Source organism: Gouania willdenowi, chromosome 13, assembly GCF_900634775.1.
Source record: "Gouania willdenowi chromosome 13, fGouWil2.1, whole genome shotgun sequence".
NCBI lineage: Eukaryota > Metazoa > Chordata > Actinopteri > Blenniiformes > Gobiesocidae > Gouania > Gouania willdenowi.
The window spans coordinates 20387814-20411929 of NC_041056.1; the positions used below are offsets into that span (position 1 = coordinate 20387814).

At 36.7% G+C, this 24116-nt stretch overlaps 1 protein-coding gene across 1 annotated transcript in view; it reads left to right on the top strand.

Moving 5' to 3' along the window:
* gucy1a2 (guanylate cyclase 1, soluble, alpha 2) overlaps positions 1–19289 on the top strand; it is a 52944-nt gene extending 33655 nt beyond the window's left edge. Inside the window, exons 7-9 of the mRNA XM_028464426.1 lie at positions 3699–3842; positions 13330–13484; positions 13600–19289. Coding sequence (XP_028320227.1) covers positions 3699–3842; positions 13330–13484; positions 13600–13819 — 519 coding nt within the window. The 3' untranslated portion in view covers positions 13820–19289. The remainder of the gene's footprint in view (positions 1–3698; positions 3843–13329; positions 13485–13599) is intronic.
* The last annotated feature ends 4827 nt before the right edge of the window (positions 19290–24116 follow it).

Genomic DNA, 24116 nt, shown 5'->3' on the forward strand with positions numbered 1-24116 from the left:
CAGACAAATGCTCCAATTTTGACACAGTAAGGCTAGTTAGTTTACAAATGTATACCTAAACGGTCTAAATAAGTCTTGTATGACTTCCTTTTTAACAAAATTTCCAAAACATTAAAGCATAAACATTAAAGAATTTCTGAACATACAGTAGACAGTAAACTGATTAACTTAAAGTGATCTTCAAGATCATTACAGACTTTAACACTGTAATCTGAAACGCATCTTTTTTTAATATTTGTTCTAAATTTACTTTATTAAAAAAATATAAACTCCTCTTAAATGATGCTTTCCTTCTCTTTGTTTAAAAAGTGATATAATACCCAAAGGAAGTTTTTTTTTCTTACTCTAAATTAAATCTCTAACACTTTTTAATTCTACTAAATTAAGTTTGAGTTTTAAGTTAAGTTTTATTGTTCTACATTTTTTAAACAGTTTGTTAGTAGGTGCCCGGAATTCCACTTTATGTGTTATTTTTAGTGATCTCTATTGTAATTTGATTCATGGATCTATATACAGTTTGTTTTACATGTTTTGAGCCAGGTAAGGCAATATAAGAGATGAATAAAGCAACTTCAGACAGTCTCTATTTAATATACTTTTTGTTCTATGTAGAACGCCAACAGTTTTAGATCTTGTTTTTTCTAATATGTTCTTTGTGCGGCTTCCAGCAAAGCTCACTATCTGTAATGACGCCCAAGAACTTGCTTTCTTAGACGCGATCACTGGTTGAAGTTGGCTGACCCTGCTACCTACCTAGCAGAGTTTATAGTGTTATCTGGTGTGGTCAGCTCAGTAAAACAGTTGGTCTCACTGCTGTGTCACTGCAGAGAAGGTCAGAGCTCTGCGTCATGTTGTCTTTCTCAACAAAATCTGCACTGACTCTCCAAACATGCGTGGGCTTTCTAAAAATCATTATTTTTCTTCATATATGTTAACAGGTGAACCGATGTCTTATGAATAACAGTTGGCATGAATTGTCCATTTCTGTCTGTTTGCACTTTGATGAACAGGCATCTTGTCCATCAAAGTGGACAAGGACTGAATCATAACATAACCTAACCACTAGAGCGGACATGGGCTCGTCTGTGAACGGTCACATTTACAGACCTTGGAGTCGCTGTTAGCTCACCAATAAACGAGAAGAGATTCATCACCTTTATAATAACTATTGACTAGGTCATTGGGAGTGAGGCCCAACGCCAAGGCAGGCTGACCTGATAATAATGTATCATGTTTTTCTGCAGTCAGTGCCTTCTCCTCGCCCTTCTCTGTCTTCTCTATATCAGGTGTCGTGAAGCTGATGATGGCAGTTCCTGATCTGTGGTTCACGGCTCAACTAATCTGGGACACTCTGATGTTCTATCTCTCTATTATGTTCTGTTGGTCCTTCTGTCCACTAACCCCAACCAGTCGACGCAGATGGCTGCCACCTCTGAACCTGGTTGTGCTGGAGATTTCTTCCTGTTAAAAAGGAGTTGTATCTTCCCACTGTCGCTAAATGCTTGTTCATGTGGATCTTGTTGGGTTTTTTCTTTCTTACTATAAATTTTATATTTTAATAAGCGCATTGAGATGACTTTGTTGTAAATTGTGCTATACAAATAAAGTTGAATTGAATTGAATTGAATCTTGTCCAGCATTCAGTGTGCTATGCACCAAGGCTGTAACAGGAGATAGACTCCATACAATTGATGAATCCATGTATTATTCGCTCATTCGTTTTTCATTATGTAACAAAAACATGAAAAATGAAAAAAACACACATTATTTGATATTTGTTTACAAAACCAAAATGAAAAAAACGGAAAACGCCTTGTTTTTCAAATTCAAGCTCTTTTGCTTCGGTACAGAAAATGGAAAACTGAAAATGAACACCTTTATTTGTTTTCTCCATTACTGATTTGCCAAAGTACGTGACCCGGAAGTGAAGCTTTACACATTCGGAGATATCTTTAGCTCTGCAACACTTAGCTGTCTCTAAATCCTCCTAAATGTCCATGAGGAGGTTCTGTGCCCAACACCAGCTAAAGCAAAAAGGACACGTTTTGGATGCACAGCTGGAAGCAGCGATCTTGTCATGCCGAACTGCCGTTAGCATAGCGTTAGCGTCGGATGAGAGTACACTTCCGGGTCACTTACTTTGGCAAATCGGTAATGGAGAAAATTAATAAAGATGTTAGTTTTCCGTTTTTCGTTTTCTGTACCGAAGTAAGGCGTTTTTTGTTTTTTCATTTTGGTTTTGTAAACAAATATCAAATAATGAGTGTTTTTTTTTGTTTTTCATGATTTTGTTACATAATGAAAAACGAATGAACGAATGATACACGGATTTTGATGGTGCTGTACCTTATTTAGAGCTTTGGTTAACACTTTAGTTTAGGGAACACGTATTAACCAATAATAAGTTGCTTATTAGCATGCAAATTAGCAACATATTTACTTATATGTACTTATTAATGCCTTATTGTGCATGGCCTTATTATACAACCAGTAAGCCATTAACTACTTGATTTTATATAGCGCTTTATCACCACACTGAAACAGTCTCAAAGCACTTTACATATCAGCTCATTCACCCAATCACTCTCACATTCACACACCAATGGGACAGGACTGCCATGCAAGGCGCTAGTCGACCACTGAGAGCAACTTAGGGTTCAGTGTCTTGCCCAAGGACACTTCGACACATAGTCAGGTACTGGGATCGAACCTCCGACCTCTCGATCAGAAGACGACCCTCTACCACCTGAGCCACGTATTTAGCAACCTTTAATTTTCTTAAAAGAAATTGAAAAAAGACAGTGAAATAGTAATAGTATTGAAAAAACATGTAACTATGGAAACGTGACGTTTTTGCGTTGAAAAGCTTTCGCTAAACACTGTATAATTGTACTCGTGTAATCGATAATTACCTACAATTATGGCGTACTTAGAATTGTAATTTTAAAATTCTGCCGCTGTCGTAGTCATAATTAAATTGTAATTGAGTTTAGATAATTGACTTTGTACTTGTAATTGCCATAAGAATTCTATAAAGATTGTCAATTATAATTTCACACAAAACTGGGGAACTGTGTTACAGTTCAGTGTATAGTTCTCCACATATGTAGTTAACAATTATTAAAATAGTTTCATATCAAGCTTTCCCACATTTTACCATATGAAATGGGTATACTGACGCAAAAAGACTCAGACGCCCACACCAAAAATATTAAAACCTATATTTTCATTGATTAGGAAGCCTAGCAAATAACCAATAGATAGGAGAAAATGAGATGATAGATATTTGTTTTTAGTGTATTTTACAGCTGATTTAGGACCTGTTATAAGAGATGCTAACAGAAAGTTAGCACAAGAGGAAGGTTAACTTTTATTATAGGTTATTTATTTCAGGCTCAGTAATTGTGATTCATTGTAATTTAACTTTAGTAATGGATAACTTAATTGTAATTGGCTTTCTGAGAATAAAAAATTGTAATTTGGAAAAATTGCGGTCACTGTAATTGTAATTGAATTGTAATTGAATATTGGTAGTTGAAAGGGTAATTGTAACTGAAAAATGTATTTGACCCCAACATTCCGTCCGTTAAACAGAGGAGTGTCAATCATTTTCTGCTACTCATAAACTACTTGAAAATGTTTGAATTTAAAGTGAACCCACCTTGTTTCTCAACTCGCTTCTTGCTGTTCTGTCACAGATCGAGACAATAGGGGATGCCTACTGCGTGGCAGGAGGACTCCATAAAAAGGTGGATAGCCACGCAAAACCAATCGCACTCATGGCTCTGAAGATGATGGAACTCTCTGAGGAAGTTCTGACGCCAGATGAAAAACCTATCAAGGTCAGTCCCTATTCGTGTGTCCGTTGCCAATGGTTATGCATTAAATTGTGTCATGTTGGTGACAGGTCGAAGATGTATAGTTTGCCCGCTCGCCAGCAAAGATGTTCTGTTTGACAATGGTTAAGGTGATGTGGTAAATCTCTTCAAAGACAAAAAGCAACACATATCTTCACACAAATATGTTTAATTGAGAGGATTCAATTTATGATGCGTGATACATGAAGAAGTCTCAGGGCTATATTGACATAGATGGTTTTAATATGTTAAGTAAGAGATATCAGTCACAGGCTGTCGATCCAGATTAAGTCTAACAATAGAAAAATGATCTAAATCTTTCCAATGGTTCAATGAAATACTATCTATACATATCAGGGTTGGGGTCAATTATAATTGTATTTGTAATTGTCAATTTTGGGGAACCGTGTTACAGTTCTATGTACAGTTCTACACATAGGTAGTTAACAATTGTTTAAATATGTTTCATGTCAAGCATTTCCACATTTTACCATATAAAATGGGAATACTGGCATAAAAAAGGCACAGACGCTCACACCAAAAATCTTAAAAAAAACCTATATTTTCATTGATTAGGAAGCCTAACAAGGTAAGCAATAGGTAAAAAAAAGAAATGAGATGATAGATATTTGTTTTTAGTGTATTTTACAGCTGATTTAGGGCCCGTTATCACAAGAGATGCTAACAGAAAGCCTACACAAGAGGAAGGTTAACTTTTATTAGGTTATTTATTTCAGGCTCAGAAATTGTGATTAATTGTAATTTAACTTTAGTAGTTGAGAACGTAATTGTAATTGACTTTCTGAGGATACAAAATAATTGTAATTGAATTGTAATTGAACATGAATAATTGAAAACGTAAATGTAACTGAAAAATGTAATTGACCCCAACCTTGATGTACTTGAATACATATATAAATGAGGCAATAGAAATGATGCAGCTTACACTAATAGTGTGTGTGCTTACAGATGTCTCTGCCAGTCAGGTGGATGTACAGTATTACCAGTGGGGCTACCCACAGCATGCTCTGTGGGTCCTGTGTTTTTTTTTTTTACTGTTCATACATGTGTTAGCAGTGGGAGATTATTATGTTTGCCAGTGTGTGCCTTGTGGATTTTAGAGTCTCTTTCTCAGTATGTGTGTGTGTGGTGCCTGCATGATGTCTAGCTCTATTTTTGTACAGTATGCGTCAAATTGTGGTTTGTTGGTTCTGACTATTGCAGCTTTATTAGTCATTTCTTACTTGATCTTTTTTTTTTTTAAATGCCCTTTTGAAAATGTTGTAGCAACACTGGTTATGGTATTTTAGTTGTTCGTTTTAGTTGTTATCTTTACCCTACAGCAGAGATTCTCAGATTTCTTCCTCTATGTTGCCTCTAATCGCAGGGAAATATAAGACGGTGCAGAAAAACAGCAGCGGTGTCTCTGGATTTGTAAATCCAGGCCCCTGATTGCCTACAATTGTATTTTGTAGCAGGACAATAAACACTTAAAGGTGCAGTCCGTAACTTGCAGATCCCTCCCTCCCCGTTGCTCTCTTGCCATGCCTCCAAAGTCCCTCCCTCCGAGGAGCTAACAAGCTAACGTTAGCCCGACAGCAACATCACAGTAATACGACATGCACTGTTAAAAGCATATTACTGCAACGCTTCTCTCTCTCAATGTGCACACACCAATCTATCACCAGCAGCAGCACCAGTGTAATAACACAGTGTCACTCACAGCAGCCCACACGGAGGCTGCAGTGATGGCAGCGTGCACACGAACAAACAACACATGCACTCCAGAGTTCTAGTGTAACAATTACAAATCAAACATAATGTAAATCAAGCAGCAGTATTTACCTTTCAAGCAGAAAAGTCACCAATTTTCCCTGCAAGTTAGTGAGTCTGAGATTTAAAACGTGATTTCATTGTGAGGCCTAAACAGACAGCTGTACCCTCCTGAAGAGACTAAAATAACGCTACTAAAAATACTGTTAAAAGATGTATGAATGCAGGAAGATGGAGAAATGAAAGCTGCTTTAATGTCTGTAGGAATATGAGTATGATAAGGAGGATGGGAAGGAAAGAGGCACAAGAGATGAAGTTTCACAGCTTTCAACGTTAATTCAGGGGAATAAAAATTCGAAATAAGTTTAGAGGAATACTCTTGTGATCTAGTCACCCAGCACAGCACAGCACAGCACATCAAAGCAACAGATTAGGTGAAGTCATTGCTTTAAAAGCCATCAGACAGTGTTTGGGTTGTTCATCAGTGAAGATTGAACCCAAAGGAAATAGAATAGGCAATTATTAATGGGCTTACTTCTGACTTTGGGTTATTTTGTTTCTTTTCTATGTTGGGTTGATATTATTTTTAAATGATGGGGATGGTGACCTTGTTTTATGTATTTATGGTATTTAAGGTTCATGTCTTTATCTATTTTATATTCAAAACTCCAAAATTCTTGCTTTCAATGAAATGTGTGACAGGCAGTATATATGGCTTTCTTCTTATTGTTTTGCTCATCAGGGATGAAATTCAGTAAAGCAAAAAAATGCTAAAAGTAAAAAAAACAGATCTCTCTGAAAATAAAAAAATAGGCCTTATTAAGCATTTCTGCCCTGCTGTACTGCGTGTAGACGTTGTCATCTCTCTCACTCAAACACTGTAACCTGAAGCTTTTCTCACCTGTTTGTCAATGCGTTCCTTCGTGTTCAAATGTGGTTCTTTATCTTCACGTGTATTAGAGGATGTCCACATCTTGATCAGGATTAAAATCGTTCACTGCATTGTTTTATTGTTATGCACCTTCATTGACAGCAAATAGGAGAAGCCTGATGGAAGAACCTCAGGTTACAGTGGAAATATATTAGAGTCAGAAGTCAAGAAAGACATATAGATGCTAAGTTCGCTGCCTCACTTTCAGTCCTGTTTTCTGATCTTTTGCTTGTGCGCTTTTTTTGGTGCACGAGTGGGTGTTTGAGTAGATGTGAGGGATGGAGTGCTGGTGCTTGCTGCTGCTAACAAAGGCAGACTGTTGCCAAACTTTACTGGGTTTTTCATATCATGCGCTCACGTAAGCACAACAAACTAAATGTCCTATTATCCTTCAAATTCTACCATCAGCTTCAGTTTAAAATCAATACGTTTACTATAAAAACCCTGCAGCATAGTATAATGATGTGCATTGCCATAAATCTGACGATACGATATGATTCAGGATTTGCATGTCATGACCCGATATATCACGATACTATCAATAATTGTCAAAATGGAATGAAATACAATTTATTTCAAGAACTTGCAAGAACAAGTAAATGGTAACTAACTGTAATTCAAGCACCACTATTAAAAACCAGTGGTATGTTTATCAGGGTTGGGGTCAATTACATTTTTCAGTTACAATTACATCTTCAGTTATCCATGTTCAATTACAATTAAATTACAATTATTTTTTATCCTCAGAAAGTCAATTACAATTACGTTCTTAATTACTTTGAATAATTTCTTCGTATTCATTATTCATTTTAATTTGAAATAAATAACCTAATAAGAGTTAACCTTCCACTTGTGTTAGCTTTCTGTTAGCATCTCTTATGATAATGAGTCCTAAATCATCTAAAACAAATATATATCATCTCATTTATTTTGCTTACCTTGTCAGACTTCCTAATAAATTAAAATATAGGTTTTGATACTTTTGGTGTGGACGTCTGAGCCTTTTTTGTGTCAGTATATCCCTTGATTATTTAATTTTAACACATTTTAATCATTGTTAACTACATATGTGTAGAACTGTACATAGAACTGTAACATGGTTCCCCAGTTTAGCATTAAATCATAATTGACAATGACAATTGATATAGAATTTTCATGGCAATTGCAATTGCTGTACCAAGTCAATTACCTAAACTCACCGGTCTGCCGGTGTCTATCGATAAAAACATAGTTTAAAAAATCGATTTGGACCATTTTTGGATCGATACGATAATCGCACGGTGAAATATTGCGATATATCGTTTGTTAATAATGACCGCTTACAGGTAAACTAAATAACACTGAACATGTATTAGCCATTGTACCTGATAGCGTTTGGAATTTATTTGGCAATGAGTGAACATTTATTCTTCATAGTTGGTGCACTACACAAAAAAGCAAACAAAAAGGCTTTAAAGTAGTTGATTGAAGGCAGAATGTGATGGCTTGAGTGTCTCTGCCTGTGGTGCTCAGTAACAGTGCAAAGTCTTCCTTGGAAGGTGAATGTTGGTCAGGGTCACAGCCATGGCCAAAAATAGACCGGACCATGTGATCTGTTCCAAAGATGAGCTGCTGTAGCATGTTGCATTATCTGTTTCTGAGAGAATATTACACAGTGCATTGTAGAAGAAAGCAGGTTAAAGGGGACCTACACCGTACTCTGTAGGAAGCCACAATTTTATGGCTGAACAGTCGAGTATAAAAGTCATTAACAAGTTACGGTATTCTCGGTTGTACTTGCCCCTCTGCAACACCAGCGAAGCTGAACAATCGAAGCCTTATTTATTGAAAGAGCCTTGGTTGGAATAGAAAATCATTACTGGTACATATTTTTTTTAATCTATTGGTGAGTCTTGATTGGTGGATCAGCATTTTTATTTTATCAGGCATGTTTATCGCTAAAGGGAACTAAAGGTGTAATTACGGAAAACCAATGCATGCACAAAGGAAGCACACAAACCCATAGTTGTGTAATAGAAGGCTATGTTCGGTTGATTAGTATGAACTGAATGCGACCCTGAAGTGACCCACAAGCATAAATATGGAGGCATGTGTTTTGGTGTTTTTTTCCCCCCCGCTGCTCCTCCAGGAACACAGAATTGGGACATTTATTGCATTTTAATGATGCAAAGGTCAGATGAATGCGACCTCGATGTTCAGACTGCAGTCGGATTTAGGAACACGTATGAAAGTGGAATGGGTCATATTTGAAGAAAAAAAAAAAAAGGATTTGTGCTTTTCTTTAACAAATCAAATTAAGGTCGCGTATGAGCAAAAAAAAAAAAAAATCAGTTCTGGACCACATTTCAAATCAGTTCAACTTTTATTATATAGCGCTAATTATAACAACTCCAGCAGAACCAGGCTCAGAAGTTGCAGCCATCTGCCTCGACTGGTTTGGGGTTAGTGGACAGAACAGGATAGACACATTTGTTTGGATTTTTTGGAAATCTTAGATTCAGTTTTTCTTTATTTTCTAATTTATGTCTGTCCTACAGTTTTTATGTTTTTCATGATAATCTTATGTTGGTATTTATTTTTGTTTCTTATTATTTGCTCTTTTTTATTGTGTTGCTGCAACAAGTGAATTTCCCCTCTGGGAATCAGTACAGGGCTATTCTATTCTATTCTATTTCTTACTATGGACTTTATATTTTGTTAAGCGCACTGAGATGACTTTGTTGTAATTTACGCTATATAAATAAAGTTGAGTTGAGTTATTTCTTCTCTCGGTAGCAGAATAATACTGACCTAAGATCGTCTTAAAGGGGTGGTCTGTTCTCAGCTCCCTTCCATTCCACATCCTGTAGCGGTTCATTTGCAGTGAGAACGTAACCGACACAACAACCTCTACAACTGACTCATTAGTGTGGTTCATTCTCCAATAAAGAGGTGTGTGATACACCCGGGTGCAATCCTTCAACCAAAACAAACAAAACAGTAGAAGAAGGAGGTGAGATGCCTCATGGAAATCACTTTACTGATTCTCCGTCTGTAGTGTGTGGCTATACATAATGTGCAGAAAGTTCATCTTTGTCTGTGAATACTTGACGGAACTTCATCTTCCCATTATTTTCACGTAAAAACAAACTAGCCACTCACGCTGCTGTGCTCCATGGTAGTGGTGTATTTCCTTCTGCAATTTCCCATCAATAGGAGAACAGCTGGTCCGCGCATCTCGTTTGTTTACAACTTTGTACCGCTACAGGCTGTTGCCTACGACCCAAATTAAATATGCAACAATTGTATCCATTTACTTCTGAGTTAGAAGAAAACATGAATCCAGATCAGGGGTCACAAACCTTTCTGAAACTGCTAGCTACCTCAAAGCTAGTGAATAGTCTGAAGGACTACCAGTTTAAAAAGTACTAATTAAATACTACATTTTCACATTTTCACTTCAGGTTTCACTTTGTTTCTCCTGATTTATGCAATTTTTTAATTTTCATTACATCCTCATGTTCCTATTTCACTATCAACTTTAAATAATTGTAAAACACGTAACGTGTTTGTACAATTTAACCATTATGTATTATTTTTTCGAAGATCCACTTTGCGTTTTTTTTTCAAAAACATCTTACCACAACTCTTATACCAGGGGTCTGCAACCTGTGGCTCTGGAGCTTCATGTGGCTCTTTGACACTTTTGCAATGGCTCCCTATAGCAATAATAACATAATAAAATAATGAATTGTTATTTTTTACAGAGGGTATAAATGATAAATTACATTGACAACAAAATAACTATCATCAACCATAAACTTTCCTATCTCAGGTAAGATTACTAAACCAACAAAAAAACTATTCTGGAAGAAAATAGAGATTTTATTTGTGTTTGGGTTTTTAATTATCTGCTAATGTGCCAGATTAATATGCATGCTTGATATGTTGCAAGAATCGAGTTATTAGTATGTGTTGACCGACATGATCATGTGTATCAAATTCATGTGATTTTTTGCACTACAAATACATCAACAATTTAAAAAAAAATTATTATTACTAATATTATTTGATATAATTGTAACTAGAATTTTATACACTATATCGTCATCATTGAGATGGTATTTTTTTTCGGCTCCGGAAAAATTTTAATTCCGGTGAAAGGAAGTAAAATGGCTCCTTTGAGAGTAACGGTTGCAGACCGCTGCCTTATACCAAATGTGCAACGCCTAAAAACATTCATCACAATGTTTTAGAGAAAATAAACATTTAAAGAAGGTTCATTGAATACACAAACATATAAAGCGCAGCAGTATTTAACTCTACTACGGCACTAACAACCACATGTGTTTTTATCTGTGTGGGTTTAAAGCCTGGCCAGTAAATCAGATTTTAGACGAAGCTCCAGAACAGGCCTGAGGACACCTCACATGGTCCATGCGGGCGACCTCGTGCCCATGGGCACCATGTTGATGACCCCTGGTCTAGATAGAGATAGTCATACTGCAGAACAATTTAAGGTGGGCTAACAAATAACTTTAGCTGCAGCTTCAGCTTTGTCGATTTGTCCCAAATAAACATCCTTTTCAATGTTTAGTCCCTCTTCACATCTCTTTCTGTCGGCATGTCCAGAGGCTTGAATTTGATTGGTCGTTAAAACCGCAACAACATTTGCCTCTTTGCCCACTGGAGGCCATGTGCTCTGGATGGTGCTGACTCATAGCAAACAGGGATTGGAGGAGTGCACCACGAGTTTTACTGTGTCTGTATTTGATGACGAAAGAATAAAGAGAGAGTGGGCGAAGGATGCTGAATTGTTTATGTGTTTGTGCTTTTTTTCTTTTTTTTTTAACTCTAGTAGAAACGGACATGTACATGGCCATCTGCGAGCAGTTCACTTATGAAAAATAGGTCACACCGATGCACCGAGGCGCTCGTCTGCCTTCTTGCTGGCTGTCTTTCCTACTTTCTTTTTCTTTCCTCGAGTGTTGTCAAGGTTTGGTCGGCTAATTATAGGTTTATTTCGCCCTCTCTCTCTTGCGTGTCTGTGTGCTTTCTATCGCACCATCCCCCTTGCCCATTGTTGCCATGACTACCTTGCAGTGTGCTGGAATGCACACGGTGGCATTGGTTACTACGGTGATGAGATGCTCAAATATAACGGATTCAGCCTGTGTGTGTGTGCGTGTGCGTGCGTGCGCTGCATTTGTAATGTTTAATATCTGGCTGTGTTGATCCACATGCAGTTGTGTAGTAATGCATTGAGACATTTAGCCTCGTAGCGTTCACTCTCCATTCGGTTACAGTCCTCCAGATAATACTACAATAATAAGAACACAACAACGTTGTCACATACCAACAGGAGACAGAATCAATTATTCATTCGATTAACTCCCATCCCGGTCTGATGCTATTTTGACATATTTTTTTTAATCTCCCTAAAAGATTAGTTGCCGCACAAAATGAGATTATGTAATACCATTAGAGTTAATATAATGATTGTTTCGCTACAGTGGAACACATGCATCATTTCTGGGTCAACAACAAGTGTTTGTCCTTAACGCTGTGTTGGACTTTAAACATTTGGGTCTGTTTAGCAGGAAAAGCTTTAACAATGAGGGTCATTTTTAGTGCGTGGAAAAGAATCCAGAACAAGTAACAAAGCCTATCGCAAGTGTCATTATGCACCCAAACGTGGCTTTAAGGCATATTATGTAAAGAGAAAAACTACGATGTGTAGTCAAAGGACTAAAAAGGGAACATCTTATCAGCTGCCATGTTTAGTCAGTTAGTTGTTGTTTTTGTTGGTTTTTTTTATTATGTGGATAAATAAATAGGGTACAGTGTGATAGGACGAGTATAGGTACATAAGAACACAGAAACTAAGCAACTGCATTTTGCTTTCTCACAGTCTGTACCAGGGTTGGGGTCAATTACATTTTTCAATTACAATTACGTCTTCAATTATTCCATGTTCAATCACATCTCAATTATGATTACGTTTACCGGCATTTTTTTCAATTCAAATTATTATTTTCCGGTGAAAGTCAATTACAATTACGTTTTCAATTACTAAAGTTAAATTACATGTAATCACAATTACTGAGCCTTTATTGCATAAGCCCAAAAAACGTAACCTTCCACTTGTGTTAGCTTTCTGTTAGCATCTCTTATAATAACGGGTCAGTTTTGGCCAATGTCCTAAATCATCTGTAAAATACACTAAGAATTATGATCCCCAATCCCATTTGTTTTTGGTTACATTGTTAGGCTTCCTTATCTATGAAAATGTTGGTATTCATATTTTTGGTGTGGGTGTCTGAGCTTTTTTTTTGTCAGTATACCCTTAGATTTAATTTTTTTTAAATGGTAAAATTATTCTCAAGAGAACTGGCAGGTAAACTTATATTATTAAACATTGTATTAAACATATTTTAATAATTGTTGATTACGTATGTGTTAGTCATAGTACTATAACATGGTTCACCAGTTTTGTGTTTTTTTTTTACAGTTTTTATAGAATTTTCATGCCATTTGCAATTACAAAGTCAGTTACATGAACTCGATTACAATTCAATTACTATTACAACAGTAATATACTCTTCCAGTTACAATTACACGATCACAATTATAATAATTGACCCCAACCCTGGTCTGTACCCACACTTACTTCCTGCTGTCTTGAGGCAAGTTTAATGGAAATGGATACAAAAATATACTGTCTATAGATTATTGGCATAATGTAATACCTTTTTCCTTCCTTCCTTCTTTCTTTCTCTCCCTTTTTAGTTGCGGATAGGTATCCACACAGGTTCAGTGCTGGCCGGTGTGGTCGGAGTCAAAATGCCACGTTACTGTCTGTTCGGGAACAACGTTACACTGGCCAGCAAGTTTGAGTCGGGGAGTCAGCCGAGGTGCATTAATGTTAGCCCCACCACCTACCTGTAAGTAACTGCACTGTACAGGTATGAAAGAAAAACAAAAACCATATCTGGTTTATTACTGTCATTTACTCACTAACGACGAATACTTACTGGCTCTCTTTTTTCTTCTTCACAGGTTGTTGAAAGACGATCGTTCTTTTTCATTTGTCCCTCGCTCACGACTGGAGCTCCCAGACAATTTCCCCAAAGAGATCCCAGGGACGTGTTACTTTCTGGAAGCAGGAACGTCCCATAGCCACGCCTCCTTAACCAGTTCTCGCTCCGCTCCTCCGGCCTCTATGAGGAAAGTCTCCTACAGCATCGGGACCATGTTTCTAAGAGAAACTAGTTTGTAGATCACAGGCACAGACCATGATAAGAAGTTGTAGTGAATGACTGGACCCCACGGAACGGGAAATTAGTTGCAATGATCCTGGGATATGCAGGTGCATCGTGTGGAAGTCTGTTTTTGGACTTTATTGATGGCGTAACGGTCTGGAAGGCTTTTAATATTCAGTGTATCCTGAACGATGGAGACATGTACACCTTCTTACACTAATGGTGGGACAACTTCTAATGAAACCCAATGATCTAACTGAAGTGTCCTGGTGACCTGCTCTCTCCAGCAGTCCTTGGTTCTCTTTAACTCCTGACTTGGGACTAAATGCTTTAGCCAATGCTTCGATCCAGAAAAAGAACAATGCACACATGCTTAATAGCAATGGAGAGTTCTGCAAAAACACTAAAAAACCTGTTTCCATCAACAAGATTGCTGCAAAAGAAAGAAATTCCAGTGACACCTTTATTTATTAAATTTTTTTTGGGTGGGGGGGGGTCGCAACATTTTCATCTGTCTTTGCTGGCCATCACGGTGTCATGGTGACTACAAATGAACTACTCAGCTCCAGCTGTCAATACATCTTGTCACGCTCTGCACATTTTTGTCCAACTGGTCAATGTCTATGTGTAGGAAAAGATACAGTAACTGAGAGCAGGGGTGGACTAGTCATCTGGCATAGTGGGCATTGTGGGTTGTAGACCAGAAGTGGGCTGGTCTGGTCTGCTTTTTGATGAGTTAGTGGAGGCAAACATGGTAACAAGTGGCCATAAATGGTCCCAAAGTGGCAAAAACGTGGCAAGAAAGGAGTGAAAAGTGACTAAAATGGACCAAAAGCAGTTAAGAGTGCCCAAAAAAATGGGCAAATAAATAGAAACCAGGTGGTATGTAATGGCTAAAGGTAACTTAAATGGGCAAAAAGTAGGGAAAAGAGGCAAAAATGTGGAACAAAAAAGGGAAAATATAGGATAAAAAGGTAACAAGTGGTATTTATTGTGCAAAAGTTAGCTTATTTGGATTAAAAGTTGCCAACAAAAATTAAAGGACAAGAATTGGATAAAAGAATATTTTAAAAAAATAGTAAAGAAGGGATATTTATTGGCAAAAGGAGCTAAAATCTGAAAATAATGTTTGTACTTTTTGAAAAGGGGCAGAAATGGGACAAAGGAAGTTGCAAAATGGCCAAAGGAAATGGGTAAAAAGGGGTTAAAAAGTTCCCCAATTTTAAGGTTTTTTGATGGAATTACAATTAAAACTAAGACATAAAGAGCCAGATGTTGAAAATGACTGACTTAATAACGGTTTCTATGTGGTATTGCTAATAATGTAGTGGACTGGTCTGGACACTAAATGCCAGGGCTGAATTTTTGTCCCAGTCCACCCCTGACTGAGAGATACAAATACAGTAAGTGTTTTTAAACAGTGTGTGGGGGGAAATAATACTATAAATATTAGAAATTAGGTTTGGTAGTTAGCTAACCTGAGAGCCTTGTCTCGTAACCCACAGTAATTAACGAAGATGATTCCCCGCTCAGTGCCTTCTACTGCTCAAAACAGAACAAACACGCAACGGCTTGTGTTGAAATATATGAGAGGAAAGAAACACTTCACCTATCCGACATTTTTCACTTATTTTGTTGACATTTCTGTGTCATTAGTTAAATTGAGAGTAAATGTGCCAAGGTTTATGAGCCACACTTGAGTTGCTGATGGTGCAGGCGCCTTATTCCCCTCCGTGCCATCAGGATTTTAGAGCTTTTTAGTCGAAACAATGGGAAACAAAAAAAAAAAATCATGTGATACCATGTACACAAATGCATACTTATCATGGTTCACAATTACGTATGTATTTTTGCTTACTATTATTTATGTTAACCACACAAATATGAATATTTACGAGCACTACTGCAGTTTAAAGCACTAGTCCATGAACTAGTTATTTATGGCTGATTGATATTCACCAGGAGGCAACTTTTAAATATTTTTTTGTAAAATCTGACCTTGCTAACTTTGTGAACCAAAAAAAGAAAAAGTTCTTATCTGACTGAGTGATTTTTCAAACAGGAACTTTAGGTAAATCACCTGTTTTTACCATTTGAGTGCAAATCTACATAAGTTTATGGCAATACAAATGCTCTTAAGATATTAGGTATTTCATTGCATTTGTTTCTACAGGTTGTGATAAGCCTTTTGCGTTTCTGGACATATTTACAACGTGAGGTAAATTGTAGATAAACTGTTAAGAGTTATTCATTAAAAATTCAATCTAGATTATTTACTGTTGTTTGCTCCAGCACATGTTTATTTCACACCATCCAAAACAACAATGATATACTTTACAAAGCAACTACATTCAATAATTAAATTCTGCCAAGTCCCTGCAAGGAGTTTAATCTAAATCTAACTTTACTTATAAAAACCAGTACAAGTATGGTCATCATAAAAATCAGTGGTGTGGTGTGGTAAACAGGTGTGGGTTCAACATATTCAAAAAAGTTTCGAGATTAGCTTACTATAGCAACTAAAGTTTATTTTATGAGAATATATTCTGTGTTCCACAGCCGTCTATTGAAAATTAACAATAGAAATACAACTGTTTTCTAACAGATTTCCCACATACAATAGATATATGAACTTCAAATAAAATAATAATACAAATAACAGCCTAAAACTTTAATCAAATGTCGTAAAGTGACAAACTGCATAACAGGTGTTGTAGTTCAGAGCCGCTAACACCTGACCTAAGGTGTAAGAAATCTGTCTGTGTGTAACCTGGACAATGAGGCTCTGCAGTGTCTCTGCACTATTGATGTACTTTACTTTGTGGAAAGCAAAAAGTTCATGATTTTTCAGGTCAGCGTTTTTGCTCAAAATAAGAAACTCAAACGTGTTCGAGACAAGAATTGCTCAAATTATATTCAAAATGTCAAAAGCTCTAAAATATAACTTGCTGTTTTCAGGATTTTGCACTGGTCTGGATGGAATCATTTTTACTTTAACACTGGAAGCATTACTAACTTCCTATATGACTGCGAGTTGCAGTCTTTGCTAAAAAGTTAAAAGTCAGTGTTTATTCACATAAAACATACTTTGCCTAAGCTTTTTTTTTAATGTTTCTATAATAGTAAGCAGGAATAGCTATCGATTTGAATATAAGCTTATAGCTTATATTCAGGGCTCTTATTCTGAAAGGCTAGAAGCTGAAGTTGGTATTCCCATTGTGCAGCAATTGACTGCGTGTATAGCAATAAAACAAGTGTAGCTGTCTGTTTAACCTAAGAAAGTCTAGTCCTGTTGTTCGCTTTTACTTCTTATAACACAGGAAGTTGTACCCAAAATAGTGGGCACAGGAAAAAGTTATTTCTTATTTTTTGTGTGGAGGAAAATCATTACCATTTGATAAAAACTCAAAAACGCTTAACTCAGCTGACTGAGCAATGAACGTTTCCTTATTTTTGAACCATTCATCACCATTAGTAGGAGAGGAAAACAGCACAGGAATTGTTGAAGCATTACAACCCATTTTGTGAAAGGTGAATCGGTCCAGGTAACAGTTCCTACATGGTTTAGTGCAGGAGTGTCAAACTCATTTTACTTCCTACAACCTTCATACGAGCCAAGTACGACCTAGCTCAAGCTCAATTGGGCCAGAGTAAAAAAAATATGATTTTTGAATAAAAAGGGTGTTTCAACAAGTTCAGATGATCACGTACCATGTTCCAGAGAATTCAGTCAAATGACTCGGTTCCACTGAGTAAAACAAATCAAATTGTGCGACAAAAAAATCTTAAGTTTACGTTGAATTGCCTTTGAAACGATATATCACACGACGATGTTCCAATAAATTTAGAAATTACCAGAAAAGTGGGTGGGTCCCCGGGCCCCTCATCAAATTATGCAAGGCATAATCGTAATCTACGTTGAATTACCTTTGAAACGATATATCAGACGACTATGTTCCAATAAATTTAGAAATTACCAGAAAAGTGGGTGGGTCCCCGGGCCCCTCATCAAATTATGCAAGGCATAATCGTAATCTACGTTGAATTACCTTTGAAACGATATATCACACGACTATGTTCCAATAAATTTGGAAATTACCGGAAATGGGGGGTGGGTCCCCGGGCCCGATAAAAAAAAAAAGGCTCCGAGCGTCTTAGCATATTATTCATAGAGTATTCTTACCAAACTGCATTCTGATCTAACGACAACTAACGGAGGAGTAGTCATATGAAAAATGGGGCCCCTGGGGACCGGTAGCCCCACCTAAAAAAGTCTCAAAATCACATATAACCTAAATGTAAAACATGAAGTCGCTAATGTAATGTTAGTAACTCCAGGAACCCCATACTTCAGAAGCTCTAGAATTTGTGAATTATTTTTCTTCCTAAAGAAAGTTGAGGAAATATTTGGAATTTTTTTTTTTTTTTTTTTTTAAATTAAATAATTCTGGCAAACAATTTGCAATTAAAAATGGGTAAAATCGTGTCACTATGAGCAGTGAGAGTTTACAAGTCCCCGTATATATTGAGGAGTGTTTTCATTATTTGAATTTTGAGTGACTTTGATTATCTCGTACTGAAATAAACTGATTTACATAATAATGTTGGTTGTAATTTTTACATTTTTCAAAACATAATCTCCCAAAATCCTGAAGTGGAGGCTCTGATGGGCTGGATTCAGCCCCTGGTCCTTGAGTTTGACACCTCTGCTTTAGCGTGTATTCCATAATCTTATTCTTTGTTAGAACATGTTGCAGGGTTGGCCACTACAGTATATATAGTGCAACATGTTTTTTCTAAAAGTCAGCAGGAAATTGTAAGTACAGGAACATTTATTGTTCAGTGACAAAACTATCCATAAACCAGCACCCACTGTCTGTGTGAATCTGCGTCTGTGTTCATAAAAACTGTATCATTTTAAACCTCCTTCACACATGCCAGAAACATTTTATTTCTGATTATCATGGAGGTGATTTGTCACATTTTGTGCTTTATTGACATTTTTCTTATGATATTTGAGCCAAATGAATGTGTCCCATTCAAAGACTGGCTGCCTTTTAGTGTCACGTGCCCAAGAAATCCTTCAAACACGGCTACGTTCTGTGTGTTTTACATTGTTGACACTGCTGTAATATTTTGAATTTCATTATAAATAAATCAAACAACAACCATTTCTTCCTCTTTTTTTTTTTTTTTTGATCCAGTTTATAGAGCTGGATTCTAGAAAGATTACATAATGCAAAAAAAACAAAAAAAAAAAAAAACAACATTACACATAAAACTGAACCTGGAGACATTAGTGAGAAGAAAGTTTGAGTATAATTTGCTCTAAACATGTCTAAAATACTAGTTGTTGAAATATGTAGCTACAGACAGGACAAGGTGCTCTGCTATGTTTCAGGCCGTTTAATAAGTGAAGTGAACAAATCTCCTACGCTCGTCAAAAGTTGACTTTTCAACATTTACATATAGGCTCCAGTTTGAATCCAAATAATTAAATTGATTATTTATTTTTTTTGTAAATGGACACATTATTGAGGGTTAATGGAAGCTGCTTTCATTGCATTCGGTCACCAGCTTCAACGTGACACTTAACTGTTACTTATGATTTTTGCATCTGTCAAAAATGTTTTTGCTCATTTTTTTTTTTTTTTTTTATGTGTGTCAATAATCTGGCGGATGATTCAACGCTTTGTGTCATGTTGTCAACATGAGGAGCACCGCTGTTGGAGCCAGATGTGGACTGTGTGTAAACTGGGTGACAGCTGCTGGCTTCTGACTGACATTAAGGACACATCCTCTATCTTATATAATGTAAATAAAATAAAAACACCAATATGTTTAATAAGGAGATAAGTCTCTGACTGTTACTGAATGTGTGTGTGTGTACGCTGGTTTAGGGTTATTGTTTTGATAATTTATTTATCGCAGGGGGAAATCACTTGTCTTACAGAGGCTCAAGAAATATTACAAATAAAAAAGAATAAACACTAAAGAAAGAAAGAAGAATGTACAAAATTAAGTAAAAGACTGTTAATTAATAAAGGATTAAATACAAGTGTATACACATTACAGTAGAAAAAATATAAAATAAGATGAATGAATAATAATACAAATGTACGAATATAATAGATATGCACAACATTCAATGCAATTACACCTAATTACATGAGATATATAGCGTTTTCAGCAAATTTCTTTGTATTTCTCAAACTTTTAAAGTCTTTCTAGAGCGTTTGGTTTTTAATAGATTTATATAATAATATTCACAGAGATTTATTTAATGTTATATTTTTTAAAAGAGCATTAAATCTATTTAGTGTCTGTCATTCTTCTAAAATAATTAAAAAATATTAATAATTGTCAACAATTCATACAACAGGATACTCATCAAATTATTGTACATTCAATTTCTAAACTTATTTTGTTTTATGGACAGTGCGGGGGCTAATTTTATGTTTGAATTTAAGTTACAGAATACATTGGACTGAGTTTGAAGAGTAAAATACATTAAAATACTGATTTTTTCATTCTCTTAAAAATGTGTAAATTGGCTTGTCTGGCAGAGATGACCTGTGATGTAGATTTGAAAATAAAGTAATAAAATTAGAGGTCCAAAGTAAATAAATTGTACTGATATAAAAAAAAAAAAAAAAAAATCAGTTTTGCTTATAAAGTAAATCATTTTATTTTGGCGGAATTAATTTTCTCAAAGACAGCACAATGTAAAACGTTCAGGTCACCCTCCCAATAACGTTGATGATCCATTCGTCTCGTTCCTCTTTCCCCCTGATCTTCTCCTTTTGTCCTTTAGTTCTCAAACTCACTGTTATACAAATATATTCCCATTACAATAATTGGCTCTGGATGGATTGGTCATCATTCCTGGTCCTTCTTCACTGCACAGGTTCTGGCAGAACACAGTGTCGGCTAACGTGCTACGTATGACCGCGTGAACAAAGGTCATGTAATTTACACACTGTGCCTGTCACATTAGCCAAATGAAGGAGGGCTGAGTTATGGGGATGCTGACAATGTTAACTGTTCAACGGGAGTGATGATGTGCGTATACCTGACACCTGCGTGAATTGTGGAGCCATTTTTCATTTGTAGATGAGATGCTCTATGGTCTTCAGCAGGAGTTTCTCTAGGGTTGATTAAAGACGTTGTGTTCAAAATATGAGGGAGCATGATTGACCAATGGCTGCTTTGCAACAGAGCAGGTAATAAGTCAAAATCCCATGTTTTATTCACCAAAGTTATTGAAAAAAAAAAAAAAAACAGCAAACTTATAGTAAGCCAATGAAAGTAGAGGCATTTTGTTGTTTGTTTTACTGATGAGAAGCTGTAACAACTTCTTGAGGGCTAGAAATAAACAACAAAGCAGAATTTGGGGTGTTAACCTCATCAAAAATAATGACTCAAGGCTGTTATCATGGAGATGAAGATGCAGTGGTTCTTCTTAAGTAATTAACTCCTTCTCGATGGGCGTGATCACATACATCCACTAAAGCATCATCGCTAACAACTGGTGGACATAGCTGTGTGTGTGTGTGTGTGTGTGTGTGTGTATGCATGTGTTTTTCCCATATGTAAATGGTCTGAACTAATAAATCACTCCAGGCTTTCCTCCATCCATGTTACGGCTCCCTCTAGGATGTTTGACAAAGGCATGAGGAGCCGCAACGTAAAAAAGACGTCAAACAGATCTACATTTTTCCAAGTGTTTAATAAAGCAAAGTTACTAAAAAGTAGCAACAGAATAAAAATGAACTCACAAAAACAAAATGAACTGAGACCCTGGCCAAACAGAACAAAAGTAGTGAGGACGCTGGGCCAAACATTTTACAGGGCCGTCACACCCAACGTCCACTCTCTGACCTACAAAGACATACAAAACACTACTCCTGGATTTCTACTGGGTGCTTATCTGCTCCAAAACTGCGTAACTGCAGCGCAATGCAGTCCAGCATTCCCCACCACCTCCAGTTACGCTGCGTATCTGTTGCAGGATAGACTCAGGAGATCCCGCTTAAAGATGAGAGAGGCCCGTAACTTCATCACTACTCTAGTGGAGATCTGCATAAAGGAATGGGCCAAAATACCAGCAACAGTGTGTGAAAACCTTGTAAAGACTTTGAAAACGTTTGACCTCTGTCATTGCCAACAAAGGGTACATTACAAAGTCTTGAGATTCACTTTTGTTATTGACCAAATACTTATTTTCCACCATAATTTGCAAATAAATTCATTAAAAATCCTACAATGTGATTTTCGGGATTTTTTTTTTCTCATTTTGTCTCTCATAGTTGAGGTATACCTATGATGGAAATTACAGGCCTCTCTCATTTCTTTAAGTGGGAGAACTTGCACAATTGGTGGCTGACTAAATACTTTTTTTCCCACTGTATTTATGGGATTCAACCATGGAAAAGTGCAATATTTGTATGTGAAATACAATTTCAAAAGTGCTCGGATCGGGCCAAACGTGGTATCAATGGATAGGTTTGGTCCAAAACCCCACGCACACACACACACACACACACACAAAAAATCTTGTGATGAGGTCTCCATATGACAGATGCTGGTAGAGTACAGCCTAGGGTGGATTGAGTTTAGGAGGTAAACTGGCAAATCATTGGATTCAACATTCAGCCTATGCTTTACCTGAGGTTTGGACCTTTGAACAAAAAAACAACCGGAGAGGAGAAAGTAGAACTCCTCCACTTGGGCAGCAGCAAGTTAATGTGATTGAGGCATCTGATGAGCAAACACTCTCATCACCTCCTTTGGGAGAAATTGCAGGCATGTCCGTTTGGAAGGAGGCCCCAGGGCAGACCCAGAACACTCTGGAAGGATTTAACCTTCCGTCTGGCTTGGGGAATGCCTGAGTATTTTCCTGGAAGAGCTGGTGGAAGTGGAAGAGGAAGAGGATAGGGTCGTCTGCAGCCTAAAGCAGAGACAGCCGCGCCTGCAGCTTAGACCTGGATTGGTGCTAACGACAACACGAAAGAAGAAAAACGGCTGGATTGAATTATATCAGTTGTTAATTATCAAATGTCTTAATTCAAGCAGAACGAGGCACAACTGTTTATCTTCATGTCCAGTCAATCCACAATAAATGTTTTGAGGATGCTCAAGTTGAATATAAAAAAAAAAACACACATTTTTAAATCTAAACTAAATAAAAATGACTTGAACCTAAATAAATGGAAAAATTCCTGAAAAAAACAAACTTAATGGAGAAAACTCCAGGGGGCCGTGTGAGAAGGATGACCTTCGCGTCCATGTTTATGCGCAGCATCCTGTCACATGCATTTTTCGGGGTGAGCAAACATTAGCAAATTATTCGTGCTTTGGGTTTTTAAATCCATGCTTTCCCTTGTTGTCAAACCATGGTGGAAAGGAACGAGAGAGAGAGAGAGAGAGAGAGAGAGAGAGAGAGAGAGAGAAAATGAACAAATAAGGTGTCAGTCTTGGTCCTACTCCAGATGACCGGAAATGATAAATTAATCATTTCAGGAGCCACTAAAACAGTGTTTTTCAACCTTGGGGTCGGGACCCCATACATACCTGTCAAGTTTCTATAGATTTGAAAACAATGGACATTTTCTGGCTCCCGCCACCAGCCGTCCCACCACACCAACCAAGCTCCAGTAACCCTTATATTTTAAGGCAGGTGACAAGAAAATCTAAAATAGCCACTTGTCAACCACTTAGTAAACACAAATAGGTGATTATAAAATGTGGTAGACCTACCTTTGTTGACATTGAAATGCTGTGAAAATTCCTACGTTATAATATAGCCTAAACGAAAACATAAGAGTATATAAAGCACATTTTTAAAAATTTAACATATACAAGTCAGCACATAGCGTATTTACAGTTAATTTCACTTTGACATATTTTCTTTATACGTTCTCATGCTAATGATGTATTATACCGATTTGTTGCTGACTTTGCACAAGGAGTGCATTTGAGGTCCCCATGAGGGGTCGTGTGAAATTTATGAAAAACTAAAATCGATTTTTATTTAATTTTAAGTCATTATTCTTTTTTTAACGCACACTCTTATACAACTGTATTTTTGCCAGAAATTCTTGATATAAAAATGGGGTCATGATCCAAAAAAGGTTGGGAACCACTGCACTAAATACTGTTTCTTTCCACTTATTTACAAAATGAGATTCTTTCAAATGTGTGTTATCACTAATTAATTCCATCATTATGCTCTATAGTTGTTTTTATCATATACCCCGCGACCCTAAAAAACAGGAACAAACGAGTCCGAAAATGGATGAACGGATATATCAT